Raw genomic sequence first — 15,224 nt, 5'->3', positions numbered from 1 at the left:
AATACTGCAGGGAGAATAAACCATAAATATGCGCACATCTATTTCAAATTCTTCCACTTCTGATTGTTTTGGTCTTCAGTCATTTCAACAGCTCCCATTTCCATGCTATATAGAGTTATCCCTAACTGGATATATCAGCCTTGTGATATACTGTATATATCCTGACAGCCGAGGAGTGTCCTGAGTGGTCCCTCCCGACCCCCGAGGGCGGGGACAAGGCGTGTACAGGCAACGTGGTGGGCAACAAGACAGCCTTCAGCTGTCACCTCCAATGTCCGCCAGGGATGGACTTCGTGTACCAGCCTCCATTACAGTATATTTGTGAGCTGGGCGGGACCTGGTTCCCTCATAACATTGTCCCAGACTGTACAGGTTGGTTCACAAATCTCTTTTTATATTTCTGCAATATGATTCTGATTCAGTCTTACTTCTTTAAGTTTAGCTGTGCCTTTATTTTACAACCCAGTGAAGATCCGGGTTAGAATTGGTCTTCAGCAACCCATGATTGTCACTCCCCATAAAGATTCGGGGTAGAATTGGTCTTCAGCAACCCATGTTTGTCAACCCCCATAAGGATTCGGGGGGGGGGGGGAATTGGTCTTCAGCAACCCATGATTGTCAACCCCGTGAACATCCGGGATAGAAATGGTCCTCCAAGCTTGTCGTAAGAGGCGACTAACAGGATCCGGTTAGACTCACTGACTTGGTTTATGCATGTCATCGTATTCCAATTGCATAGATTGATGCTCATAATGTCAATCACTTGATTGTTTGGTCTGTTTATATATATTTACAGACTGTTGTCATATAGCTGGAATATTGCTGAGTAAGGTGTTAAACAAAAAACAAACAAACTTCAGTTTCAGTGTAATTATTTATTTGTATTATTATTATTAAGGAAGTAGTCATTTGAATGAGGGAGAACTGGTTTCTTACACATTCATATTACATAATATTATACATAATTGCAGTACCCATTGCTACCTCCTTGCTCAATGTGCTGTGGTTTCTCATGATGGACGGTTTAACATAGGTTTCTGCAAATACCCATAACATAAAACTCAACGGAAAATTAAATACATAAGTTATCATGCTATTGCTGCATGAGAGGTGAGAATTCTGGGATAAGGATTGTTTATCTGTATTCTAGTCATCTTTTGAGTAACCATGGAGAGATTGGTCAAATAGTTTCTTTCATTTTCATAAAATCTATAACTGATAATCGGTACTCTCTTTCTCCAACAGACAAAGTCGCACCTGACTATGACCTTGACCTTGACTTTGAGTTTGAGTACAATGGCAACAACAGTGAGAGCTGTGTGTTCCACCTCAAAGACAATATTCTGGAGGCGCTGGGTCCAGTAATCACAGAACCATGTGCTGCCGCGAGCGACCTCCTCAACATCACCTCCACCTACTCCATGTCCATAGAAACCACAAAGGTCTGTGTGATGATCTCTGGCTCAAATCAGTGGCCCTGTGTTTCAACTCAGTAGCACTTCTAGAAGTGTATAGGTCAATGTTACCATAGGTTCCATGACATAGTTTTTAGTTTGCTCTAGAGATGTTACAATGTCGTATAAATCAGATCTTGCCTTAAAAGGCGACTATGTTTGTCGTAAGAGGGGACTAACAGGATCAGGTGGTCAGGCTCTCTGACTTGGTTGATGCATGTCATCATATTCCAATTGCATGGATTGACGCTCATGATGTCAATCACTGGATTGTCTGGTTCAGACTTGATTATATACAGACCGCTGTCATATAGCTGGAATATTGCTTGGTGCAGCATTAAACAACAAACAAACAAACAAACAAACAAACAAACTTAAAAATCAGATCTTAGTACTCGCTACCACTGAACAAAAATCTGAAAATATCACGTTACGGGTCATGTCAGGTCATGGGAAAGTGACAGTTGGAATGTGTTTATTAATCATACAACCTGAAAAAGATTAACACATGATATTCTGAATGACAGTTAGGGGGCACTTGTGGCCCAGTCGTCTAAGGCGCCACAATTCGCTGTGCAGAGTTGCGTTCCTTGGGCACACCAGAAACCTATGATTGTGGGGTTCGAATCCTGGTTGCCCCGATTATGTTTCTAGGTTTGTCAGCACCATACCCATGCTCATGGGTTTTCACAGCAGTGGTAAACGTCTGAGACCTGCATCACTTGGGGCTTTCCTCCCACATTAAGCTGACACGCCGTGAGATAACTGGAATACTGTTAAAAGCGACTTTAAACCCAACTCACTCATTCACTCACTGAATGACAGTTACAGGTACTGATGCTGTCAAAATCATTGTCTGTATCTTGCTTCAATGGGATAAACATTTGAAACGGAAGAGACTTTCCACAGCCTATGGGAAGCACTGCCATACAATCATGAAACTTGAATCACAATACAATGTTTATCATCAAGTCTTTGAATGGCATTTAGAAGTGATACACATAAGGAAGAGAATTTATGGATATCAACTTCTTTACAATGAGGAAACACAACATTTCAGAGTATATACTTACTCCTTCATCAGGTGAATGAATGCCATGAGGCAGAGAGCATATATGTGTACATGTAAGGACAACAAAAGGTGGAAACTAACAAGGGAGTGGTTATGTACACCTTTGTTATCTTATTACTTTTGTTGTCCTCACATGTACATATATATGCTCTCTGCCTCCAGAGCTCCAGATAAGCTTTTGGTGTTGTGGGTATTTTACCCATGCATTTTAAAATCATTAGGTATCAGTAATTCTATCTGGGTATTCAAATTTCTGTTACCCACTAGGCTTACACATGTGGGTATTTAAGTTAAATATTTAAAAACACTATTCATCTAGTCCCTGCAAACTGGTGTCGTGCGGGTTCGAGAGCTTTATAGGACTCAAAAATACCACGATACTTCCACAAGAAAGTGTGATGGCAAATGATCATGATGTAACTGTCATCGTGGAGTTTGGCAAGGTTGACGGAATGCCCGTTTATAATTTCAAAATAAGTTGCTGATTTGCTATTCAAATACGCAGGGTTGCTTCACAATATTTTGATGATACGCCCAAGTTTTATTTTTGTAGCGTATCTGTAATGTTCGGTGCGTATTTGATTAGCTTGGATTTTATTTTACTGCATATTTCTGCATTTCTGATGCGTATTTCACGCAGATACGCAGCTTATCTGGAGCTCTGGCCTCACAGCAAAAATTTTCTCAAAAACTATTTAAGTCAGAGAAATGAAATTTTGCACACTGGTGTTACTGGTCATGATCTCAAATGAGTTTGATTGCGTAAATTAAACTTTTACAGAGTTATTACCCTTGCTCCGTGATTTTCAGCTTAGTGCCTACTATGTGTAATGGGGACAAGTTTTCTCAGAAAATACTGAAATTACATAGATGAAAGTTTGCATGTTTATCTAAGAGATACTTGTCAAGACTGAGTTCGAAAATTGGTCCTGTCATTCGTTTACAGAGTTATGGCCTTCGATCCTTGTTATTTGTACAATGGGGGCAAGTTTTCTCAGAAAGAGCTGAAGTTAGCTTATCTAAGAGATACTTATCAAGACTGAGTTATTTTTCCAGAGAAAGGGCCTTTTGTGTACATTAATTTCACATTTAATCATTTTTCCTGATGACAAAAAGCGTGCCAAGTGCCTATCTCTTCATAAGCCTTTATGGGGCTCATTTTTATAGTTTATGTTCACAACTATATGGACAAACAAACTTCTAATGTGCCTCATGGCGGGGTATAGTGATAACGCTGTTTTCTTGTTCTCTGTTGTTTTATATTTAGTAAATCAGACTTCACGATTAATTAGTATATCTGGTCCATCATGTTTTCAAACCCTTTTTCACAAAACTTTAATTCTGGGGATTTGAGTTTGTATAGATATTTAGAAGGTATATTTTCCATCATTGCAAGCATGATCAAAACAGTGGGTTTTGTGGAGTGTATAGGTTCTGTTCATGACATCTTGATGTGTTCCGCTGTAGGTGACCGTCAAGGTCAAGGTCTACATACAAATGGTGAAGCCCAAGGTTCCTCCATACGATCTGGCCTCCGCCTGTGGGAAACTCATCCTGGAGCAGGCAAACACCACCAACCTTGACATACACATAGAGGGCTGTGGCAACGCCACCTACAGGCCACCTTGTACAGGAGGGGGAGATAACCAGTGTCCGCCAGGCCACATTCCAAGGGAAGAGTATTGTTGTAAGTCATATATTTTTCTTAAGGATGATGACCTATTTATATACTGTGTAATAGGGCTGGGACGGGTCACTCGGGTACTCGGGTCGGGTGGGTACAAGAAATATGATACATCAATGCTGATGTTTGCACATTGTATCTTGTAGTGGAATGTACGAGAGGCACATTTGCCAACCTGACCTCTGGTCAGTGCCAGAGCTGCCCGAGGGGCTCCTACCAAGATGAGGCTGGACAAGCATCCTGTAAGCCATGTGCCACAGGGACATCGACAGAACAGGAGCAGTCTGTAGCAGAGTCTCAATGTCTAGGTGAGCACTGAGGCTATATATACACCAACATAGACTGTAAATGCAAAAACACTTCAGTAAATGATCATCAGATGGTTCTTTAGTCATCAACAGACTCAGCCTAGTTTTTTCAAATTTATGGCTGCAAAATTTGATATATTTATAGCAATAATGGTGGCCATTTGTACCCTAACTGATACTAAGAAGGGTGTGTTAAGTCAAGTCAAGAAAGTTTACGTTGGGGCGAGATGTGTACAGTCGAGTTGTTCATTGTTAACGTTTACCTGTTTGGACACCTAGTCCCTGAAAATACAAAGCTGAAATTTTGTATGAAGGATCCCAGATTTGGTTTCTCTAGCAAATGCTCACAATCCAGTTTCAAACATGGCTCTCATGGTGGCCATATTGAAAATGTTATTTGTACCTATATACTCAGCCATTTGTGTGTGTATCTTTATGAAATTTGATATGCAGAATAACATCTAAAAATGGTTTTGGCATATTTTGCTTTTGGATCAGTCTACAACGTTAGACCTTTGAGTACCTCTGTTTTTCAAGTGTTATTGCATTTTCTACATCTCCCCTGAAACTACAAGACCTGTTGAGCTGAATCATTGCATGCATTTTTCTGCTGCGAGTAGAGGTGTAAAAAATCTTTACATTAACAAACATCCGAATGTAGCACAGATCAGGTAAAAATAAACAAATACCTAAATAGGATAATGACAAATGATCTAACAATAGAATACCAAGTGATTTTGCAAGAGAAAAATGGTAGAGGACTTTTTCATGATTTTCTATACTTTCCATAGGACATTTTTCGATATCGTTACCAAGTGTGAAAAATAATATCTAGGACATTTTGGTTGACAATCATCGATGTCCTAGAAAATAAATGAATCGGGAACCTTGAATGCCCTCCCTGATCCTTGTATTACTGTTACAGCACAATGTCCACCTGGGGAGTCGTCGCCATCTGGCTTGGTGCCCTGTAGCCAGTGTGAGAAAGGATGGTACCAGCCTGACGTTGGCGCCACTCAGTGTGTCAAGTGTCCAGGTGACCAGTCAACAGAGCAACCAGGCGCCGACACAGTTGATAAATGTTTCGGTGAGATTATTTTTTTTCAACTACCTGTGAAAGAGACCAATTTACTTCAATCTAGTCTTATCTCTTTATAGCAAGTAGCCCTATATGAATGCCCTTTTCAACTGTTATCAAATAACATTCAGATGCAAAATGTTAATATGTAATCAAGCAGTTGTACAATACAGTAAGTGATCCCTTGTCTATATGTGTATTACTAAGATCTATTAGGGATCGATTTTGCTATATCCAAGTTGCACCAGTGCAGGTAAAACATTGCTAATGCAGGTAACTGTTATTGGCAGGTTGCACCCAGTGCAGGTAACATTTCCCACCACAAGTGCACGGCAGCAGTTATATTCGCTGCAAATCTTTTAGAATCCAGGAAACAAAATTCATGAAAATAGTGAAATACACAGGTCTGAATGCAATGAAATTGCAGAACCAATTTTTTAGAATAACCACTTGAACAGTCACTCGTGAGGTTACAATCTCAAGCAACAGACACTTTGAAACTTCTGTTTAAGGTTGTTTACTGAATATCAAGATGTGAAAAGCCATATACAGATTTCCTTGATATAAAATACTGGAGCACATTTTTAAGTTCATTTTCTCTTTGAATTTATTTAATATTCAAAATAACTGAAAATACAGTCTTTCAATTTTTGATAAAATGGTTTAGCCAATATTTTGGTGGTGCAACTTGATTAAATCACTTGGTTGCACCTGGTGCAGGCGGCCAAACAGAATGAAAATGTACACTTGTAAAAACAATCCTGACAATATCACCATCAAAAGGAAGCATTTGTAGCATACCCCTGGTATATGTATATTTCCTATGATGATCACACAATAAATACTCCACCCCCAGGAGAGTGCCGGCCGGGCTATGTGAGCTGTTGTGGGGTGGAGCCCTGCTACCCCTGCCCCAAGAACACCTACAACGACAAGTATCGCAGCACCTACTGCATACAGTGCCCCGAGAACACCATCACCGTGGACGTCGCCAGCAACAGCAGCACGCAGTGCATCGGTGAGGTCGTCATCACACTCAGGAAGGATTGAGCAATAGTCCTTCATAGCTACAACCCTTGCTACAATCATGTACTGCTAAACAAATTTAAGAAACATCATTGTTAACACCAGGTTTTAGGATAGTATGCATTCTGCATGCACCGGAAGAATCCATTTCCTTTGATAGGGGACTATGGTGGGATGGAGGCAGTGCACTTGATCTTGCTCTGTGTACAATCGTGATTGCACCATGCTAATTCCAGATAAGCACAACAGATGTGCACAACTGATTGCCACATGAGCAAACCTTCCACCCATGCTGGTATTTTTTGTTGTTGTTGTTGTTGTTGTTTTTAGTAACTGCACGGAGTTGAGGTAAGGGGAAATAGGATTTAATGTCGCATTCAAGATTATTGCACTTGTATAGTGACATGCGTGCATGTGTGTTGATACTTGTACTAGTCTGGGCTTATTTCGGTTTTATAGTGCTTGTCAACTCAGAAACCATGCCACAGTTTACCAAGGATACCCCACTCAAATACAGTCTACTAACTCCGAGCCAAACAGTCCTTGTTTTATCACGTAAATGCCAAGCACCAGGCATGGTAGCAACAAGTACCAGCTTTTAATGTCTTTTTGTACATGGAGATCCATGGGCTCAGTTATTTGGGTTTCTTAAGTTTGTTGAGAAGAAATAAAGACCAAATCGCTGTTGATATGATTCACGAGCCAGTATATTACTGAAAATTGCTGCGTTATTGCTGAGAGCAACATAAAAAACGTACTCACTTCCGTTAGAAATAAAAGTCAATGTACAAGGTCGATGTTCAAGGCCACATTGACATTATTTAGCTTCACATACAAATCCTTTTGCTGAAATGATTAATAGATGGTATATTGTTTAATTTTTCTGTAACTGTTTTTCAGTTGTGGATCAGTGTGAAGGTCACAGCTGTGTTAATGGTGCCACCTGTTTGAACAACGACACCTTCTACACCTGTGATTGTCTACCTGGCTTCACAGGTACATGGAACTAGCAAAACCACATTTATTACAATTAACTAGTAATTCTGATTTGTCAATAATAGTTATCAATGTGTTCAATTATCTAATACATGTACATTTACTTAACCTTTAGACTGCTGAATTGTTATCACACTTCCTACCCCGGCCTGCTGGATTAATTTTTAGTGTAAGACACTGTAAAGAGGGTGGGCGATTTCAAACAGTCTAGACTTTATTAAACATGGGATGAATGCGCCAATTTTGGGCACATTTATACCTGATAGAAAAAATGCACATAGCCATAAAAAATATATGCTTGATTTGTTGGCTCCAGGATATAATTTTGTCAACTTTATATAATGGAAAAACATTACCAGGGTTAATTATTCTTTAATCTAGATAAATCCATACCTAAACACGAATGTTAACGGGTATGTTTGTGTAAACCTACTGTGTGTTTTACCCAGGGGTCCGGAAAATTTAAAATCCCAATCGGACATTTGCATTTAGGCCACGCCCCCTTCAAATAGCATATTATAGTAGGACTTTTCACACACATTACAAGTTGTTATGTTCAGTGTTCCCTTTTACCTCCATGTAGGCTCCTTCTGTGAGACTGACATAGATGACTGCGCATCTCAGCCCTGTGTGAATGGTGGCACGTGCGTGGACGCCGTCAACAACTTCACCTGCTCATGTCCTCCAGGTATGTCCCAGGTTGTTTGTCTGTCTGTCTGTCTGTCTGTCTGTCTGTTTCACACTGCACACAGCAATATTCCAGCCGTATGCCAGCGGTCTGAAAATAATCAAGTGATTGACATCATGAGCATCTATCTATCCAATTTGATGATGACATACGATGACATGCATCAACCAAGTCAGCGAGTCTGACCTCCCGATCCCGTTAGTCGCCTCTTATGACTAGCTAGTTGAGAATGGTGGTGATGTTTACAGTATACAGTTTAGATAAATCTTGACCCTCCATGTTATGATCCAAATCCAGTAGTGTCATAACTGATGTACCAGATACCATATATCGGTATATGGTCTCTGATTGTACCAACAGCTGAAATTCTGGGCCATGATATGGATTACGTTATGTCATTTCCTTTTGATAACATTTTCTTTAAAATGCTCTGCATGTTTGTAATATAAAATGAGTTTGACAAGTCAAATTATTATCTTTATGACTTTGATGAAAAATGAATAATAAGATGCTGATTTTAATTCTTTTCATTATTCACATTTTACTGAATTTTGTATGTAAAACATATATTTTTCCAATATTGTGTCATAAATGAATGAACAGTTTTGAGGAAAGTGTTATATCTTGTTTAAAAAAGAGTCATGAATACATGTGTTGTGTCATGTGACAGGATATGATGGGGGCTGCTGCGAGATGGTGACGGACGAATGTCAGCCCGACCAGTGCATCAATGGTGTGTGTGTTGATGAACACCTCGCATTCCGCTGTGAATGCTATGATGGTTTCCAGGGCAACCTGTAAGTCATACTTCTTCTCATGATCCAGAAAACATCCTAATTTTCCATGTCCCTCTTGAAAGGCATGTTGTTTTTCAGAGTGTGCTCTCAATAGAAAGGTCCAATCCTAAAATTGTCAGAGAAAAATATATTTAAAGCAATGTTTGTAAAAATGGTGGAAAATTCAGTGACAGGTGTATGTGTAATTTTCATGAGGACAGGGGTGAGAGTTGGACCCCACAATTGTACCCATACTCCACTGGATTTTTTTTCACTATAAGGATAGCACACTGATGAGGTTTATATTCATGTTTTAGTTAAAAGGTTAATTTCTTTAATGATCAGTGAACAATGGATGATATTTATCTGTGTTTCCCAGGTGTGACGTGAACACTGATGACTGTGACGGCGCTCCATGCCTCAACAGCGGCGTGTGCCATGACATGATCGCTGACTACTTCTGCGACTGCACAGTGAGTAGCTAACGTTACCTGAAAGAGTTGCTCTTGTTCACACTTTACATGGCTGCTATAATACTACCAGGTATAGCTGTCCATGACATTGTTGCATGTAATCACTTGCACCATCATGCTCTTTATAGCCTCCTTGAGTTATCAAGTATATACTTCTTTCTTTGAATTCAAATAGGGCTAAAACTTGCAGGATACCTAGGGGTAGACAAGTAGATCTGGAAAATTTTGTTGTCTGGAAACTGACAAATACAACTGATAGCTATGGTGATGATGTTGATGATTATTGTGGTGATAGTGATGATTGTGATAAGTGTAATTGTGATGATAAGGATGATTGTGATTGTTAGTTGTTTGTTGTTTAAAGTCGCACTCAGCAATAATCAAGCCATATGACGACAGTGTGTAAATAATAAACTCTGGACCAGACAATCCAGTGATTGTCCTCATGAGCATTGATCCACACAATTGGAATACGATGACATGCATCAACCAAATCAGCGAGCCTGACCACCCGATCTTGTTAGTTGCCTCTTACGACAAGCTTATTCGCCTGTTATAATTGTGATGATAAGGATGATTGTGATGATTGTTTTTAGTATAATTGTGATGATAAGGATGATTGTGGTGATTGTCATAAGTGTAATTGTGATGATTGTTATAAGTATAATTGTGATGATAAGGATGATTGTGGTGATTGTTAGAAGTATAGTTGTGATGATTGTTATAAGTATAATTGTGATGATTGTAATAAGTATGATAGTGATGATAAGAATGATTGTGGTGATTGTCATAAGTGTAATTGTGATGATTGTTATAAGTATAATTGTGGTGATTGACATAAGTATAATTGTGATAATTGTTATAAGTATAATTGTGATGATAAGGGTGATTGTCATAAGTATAATTGTGATGATAAGGGTGATTGTCATAAGTATAATTGTGATGATAAGGATGATTGTGGTGATTGTCATAAGTATAAGTGTGATGATTGTTATAAGTATAATTGTGATGATAAGGCTGATTGTCATAAGTATAATTGTGATGATAAGGATGATTGTGGTGATTGTCATAAGTGTTATTGTGATGATTGTTATAAGTATAATTGTGATGATAAGGGTGATTGTCATAAGTGTAATTGTGATGATAAGGATGATTGTGGTGATTGTCATAAGTGTAATTGTGATGATTGTTATAAGTATAATTGTGATGATAAGGATGATTGTCATAAGTATAATTGTGATGATTGTTATAAGTGTAATTGTGATAAGGATGATTGTTGTGATTGTCATAAGTGTAATTGTGATGATTGTTATAAGTATAATTGTGATGATAAGGGTGATTGTCATAAGTATAATTGTGATGATTGTTATAAGTGTAATTGTGATAAGGATGATTGTTGTGATTGTCATAAGTGTAATTGTGGTGATTGTCATAAGTGTAATTGTGATGATTGTTATAAGTATAATTGTGATGATAAGGGTGATTGTCATAAGTGTAATTGTGATGATTGTTATAAGTTTAATTGTGATAATAAGGGTGATTGTCATAAGTGTAATTGTGATGATTGTTATAAGTTTAATTGTGATAATAAGGGTGATTGTCATAAGTGTAATTGTGATGATTGTTATAAGTGTAATTGTGATGATTGTTATAAGTATAATTGTGATGATAAGGATGATTGTGATGATTGCTATAAGTGTAATTGTGATGATTGTTATAAGTATAATTGTGATGATAAGGATGATTGTGGTGATTGTCATAAGTGTAATTGTGATGATAAGGATGATTGTTATAAGTATAATTGTGATGATAAGAATGATTGTGATGATTTTAGGGGAGGGTTTGATGTCGATGATGGTAAGATGACAAGTACAGTGGTAATTTCACATGAAGTATAAGTGTGATGATTGTCATAAGTGTAATTGTGATGATTGTTATAAGTATAATTGTGATGATAAGGGTGATTGTCATAAGTATAATTGTGATGATTGTTATAAGTGTAATTGTGATAAGGATGATTGTTGTGATTGTCATAAGTGTAATTGTGATGATTGTTATAAGTATAATTGTGATGATAAGGGTGATTGTCATAAGTATAATTGTGATGATTGTTATAAGTGTAATTGTGATGATTGTTATAAGTATAATTGTGATGATAAGGGTGATTGTCATAAGTGTAATTGTGATGATTGTTATAAGTATAATTGTGATGATAAGGGTGATTGTCATAAGTGTAATTGTGATGATTGTTATAAGTTTAATTGTGATAATAAGGGTGATTGTCATAAGTGTAATTGTGATGATTGTTATAAGTTTAATTGTGATAAGGATGATTGTGATGATTGCTATAAGTGTAATTGTGATGATTGTTATAAGTATAATTGTGATGATAAGGATGATTGTGGTGATTGTCATAAGTGTAATTGTGATGATAAGGATGATTGTTATAAGTATAATTGTGATGATAAGAATGATTGTGGTGATTGTCATAAGTGTAATTGTGATGATAAGGATGATTGTTATAAGTATAATTGTGATGATAAGAATGATTGTGGTGATTGTCATAAGTGTAATTGTGATGATAAGGATGATTGTTATAAGTATAATTGTGATGATAAGAATGATTGTGGTGATTGTCATAAGTGTAATTGTGATGATAAGGATGATTGTTATAAGTATAATTGTGATGATAAGGATGATTGTGGTGATTGTCATAAGTGTAATTGTGATGATAAGGATGATTGTTATAAGTGTAATTGTGATGATAAGGATGATTGTTATAAGTATAATTGTGATGATAAGAATGATTGTGATGATTTTAGGGGAGGGTTTGATGTCGATGATGGTAAGATGACAAGTACAGTGGTAATTTCACATGAACATTCTCTTGTTTCAGGGGACAGGGTTTGAAGGGAAGAACTGTGAACACAACATTGATGACTGCTGTGTGTGCAGTTGCCTCAATGGTGCTACCTGCAATGACCTCATCAACGGCTTCAACTGCTCCTGTGCACCAGGTGAGAAACACTGACCCAACCAGGAAGTCTTACTGTAAATCTGTGATCCAAACACTGACCCAACCAGGAAGTCTTACTGTAAATCTGTGATCCAAACACTGACCCAACCAGGAAGTCTTACTGTAAATCTGTGATCCAAACACTGACCCAACCAGGAAGTCTTACTGTAAATCTGTGATCCAAACACTGACCCAACCAGGAAGTCTTACTGTAAATCTGTCATCCAAACACTGACCCAACCAGGAAGTCTTACTGTAAATCTGTGATCCAAACACTGACCCAACCAGGAAGTCTTACTGTAAATCTGTGATCCAAACACTGACCCAACTAGGAAGTCTTACTGTAAATCTGTGATCCAAACACTGACACAACCAGGAAGTCTTACTGTAAATCTGTGATCCAAACACTGACCCAACCAGGAAGTCTTAGTGTAAATCTGTGATCCAAACACTGACCCAACCAGGAAGTCTTACTGTAAATCTGTGATGCAAACACTGACCCAACCAGGAAGTCTTACTGTAAATCTGTGATCCAAACACTGACCCAACCAGGAAGTCTTAGTGTAAATCTGTGATCCAAACACTGACCCAACCAGGAAGTCTTATTGTAAATCTGTGATCCAAACACTGACCCAACCAGGAAGTCTTACTGTAAATCAGTGATCCAAACACTGACCCAACCAGGAAGTCTTACTGTAAATCTGTCATCCAAACACTGACCCAACCAGGAAGTCTTACTGTAAATCTGTGATCCAAACACTGACCCAACCAGGAAGTCTTACTGTAAATCAGTGATCAAACACTGACCCAACCAGGAAGTCTTACTGTAAATCAGTGATCCAAACACTGACTCAACCAGGCAGTCTTACTGTAAATCAGTGATCAAAAACTGACCCAACCAGGAAGTCTTACTGTAAATCTGTGATCCAAACACTGACTCAACCAGGCAGTCTTACTGTAAATCAGTGATCAAAAACTGACCCAACCAGGAAGTCTTACTGTCAATCTGTGATGCAAACACTGACCCAACCATGCAGGAAGTCTTATTGTAAATCTGTGATCCAAACACTGACCCAACCAACAATACTGTTGTCACGGTATAAAAGGAATTCAATCAAAGCGTGTGAAAGAAAAAAACCATGTGCAGCATGAACTAGCTGGACTCATGACATATAAAACTTAGCAACTTCTCAGTGGGAAAACTGGGTTATAAAACTTAACACAATATGTGAGATTGCAGGTCATGGAACTTTCATGTAAAAATAATTGTGGCTTTTTACCAATCATCAAACACAATTGTGTTCATATCAATAGGCAAGTTTATAAAATGTTAATTGTAAAACCTAGGTTGAAATTGAAATGCAAAATCTCAAAGCAGGTTAAGAAGTGACCCATTTCAAAACCTTGCTTTGGAAGTTGAGCTGGTTACTAGGTTTCCCTGAGGTTGTCAGGAACCTGATGCAATATTGGGTAGTACCATGATAGGTTTATACGGATGAGCTTAGATCTACCTTAGATCTAAATTTTGCAGAAATGGGGAACAATATTTATACCAAATTTCTGGCCTTGATGCTTCTATAAGGAAGCCTTTTAGGGCCATTTGGTTTTTTCTTTAAATTTCAAGATACTTACTTGAAATTTCAAGATGTTGTGTTGAAATTTCAAGATAATGATCTTGTAATTTCAAGATAATGAGTTGAAATGTTAAGATTATAACTTGAAATTTCAACTTAGTACCTTGACGTTTCAACTTAGCATCTTGAAATTTCAAGAAGAAAATAAAAAAGACAAATGGCCCTAAAAGTCTACCATACTTATAGTTATTATTATGGAAAACTTTCATTCAGAGTATATTTTCATAATGTATTTACATAATCATTAATGATATGATTTTACAACTTTCCTCATTACTTCAGGTTATGAAGGTAATCGGTGTGAGGTGGACATCAACGAGTGCAACTCTCACCCGTGTGAGAACGATGGCCGATGTGAGAACCTCCCGGCTGACTACAACTGTATCTGTCAGGTGAGTACATACTGATCCAGGCATGGCATTCACCATTATCTCTCTGGATCAGGAGCTGCTCATGTGCTATTGTTTGTTATTTGTTTACCATATTCGACGTAAGCACCCTGCTCTAATAAGCGCCCACGGTGATATTTGCTAATATATTGGCTGGTGAACAATCCCAATTAGCACCCCTTCTGATTGATCAGTGTACACAAGATTTACTTATTCGACTATAATACGCATGCGTGTTTTATATGCGCCATTAATTATGGGCATTGAAATTTTGGAAAATATCTATATTGTGTAAAATACGCACAGACTTTTCTTTTGTATCATATTAGGCTGTCAGCATGCATAAACCACTGATCTTTACACTCTGTTTTTTTCCTTACCGAAACAATATTCTAATAAGAGCCCACTTTTTTAAATTTTGGGGAGCACCCTAGGTGCTTATTACGTCGAATACGGTATTTGTTTCCCAACACACTCAACAATAATCCAGCTATATGAGGACAGCTTGTATTAGATCAAGTCTGGACCAGACAAACCAGTGATTGATATTGTGGTGACCACACAATCCATGTAGTCGCCTCATATGGGTTGTATAGATTGCTGGGGACCACTTGCAACCTGGAATTCCCA

At 38.0% G+C, this 15,224-nt stretch overlaps 1 protein-coding gene across 4 annotated transcripts in view; it reads left to right on the top strand.

Moving 5' to 3' along the window:
• LOC124151774 overlaps positions 1 to 15,224 on the top strand; it is a 142,973-nt gene that overhangs the window by 94,473 nt on the left and 33,276 nt on the right. For all 4 annotated transcript variants that reach the window (XM_048392184.1, XM_048392182.1, XM_048392185.1 and 1 more), the window contains 12 exons: positions 169 to 372; positions 1,246 to 1,442; positions 3,994 to 4,213; positions 4,357 to 4,518; positions 5,444 to 5,605; positions 6,453 to 6,614; positions 7,523 to 7,618; positions 8,202 to 8,306; positions 8,977 to 9,103; positions 9,462 to 9,555; positions 12,452 to 12,572; positions 14,488 to 14,597. In XM_048392184.1, coding sequence (XP_048248141.1) covers positions 169 to 372; positions 1,246 to 1,442; positions 3,994 to 4,213; positions 4,357 to 4,518; positions 5,444 to 5,605; positions 6,453 to 6,614; positions 7,523 to 7,618; positions 8,202 to 8,306; positions 8,977 to 9,103; positions 9,462 to 9,555; positions 12,452 to 12,572; positions 14,488 to 14,597 — 1,760 coding nt within the window. The remainder of the gene's footprint in view (positions 1 to 168; positions 373 to 1,245; positions 1,443 to 3,993; positions 4,214 to 4,356; positions 4,519 to 5,443; positions 5,606 to 6,452; positions 6,615 to 7,522; positions 7,619 to 8,201; positions 8,307 to 8,976; positions 9,104 to 9,461; positions 9,556 to 12,451; positions 12,573 to 14,487; positions 14,598 to 15,224) is intronic.

Source organism: Haliotis rufescens, unplaced genomic scaffold (genome assembly GCF_023055435.1).
Source record: "Haliotis rufescens isolate VD_foot unplaced genomic scaffold, xgHalRufe1.0.p SCAF_11, whole genome shotgun sequence".
Lineage (NCBI taxonomy): Eukaryota > Metazoa > Mollusca > Gastropoda > Lepetellida > Haliotidae > Haliotis > Haliotis rufescens.
The sequence above is the reverse complement of the archived record's forward strand: the minus strand, read 5'-3'. Positions and strand labels throughout refer to the sequence as shown.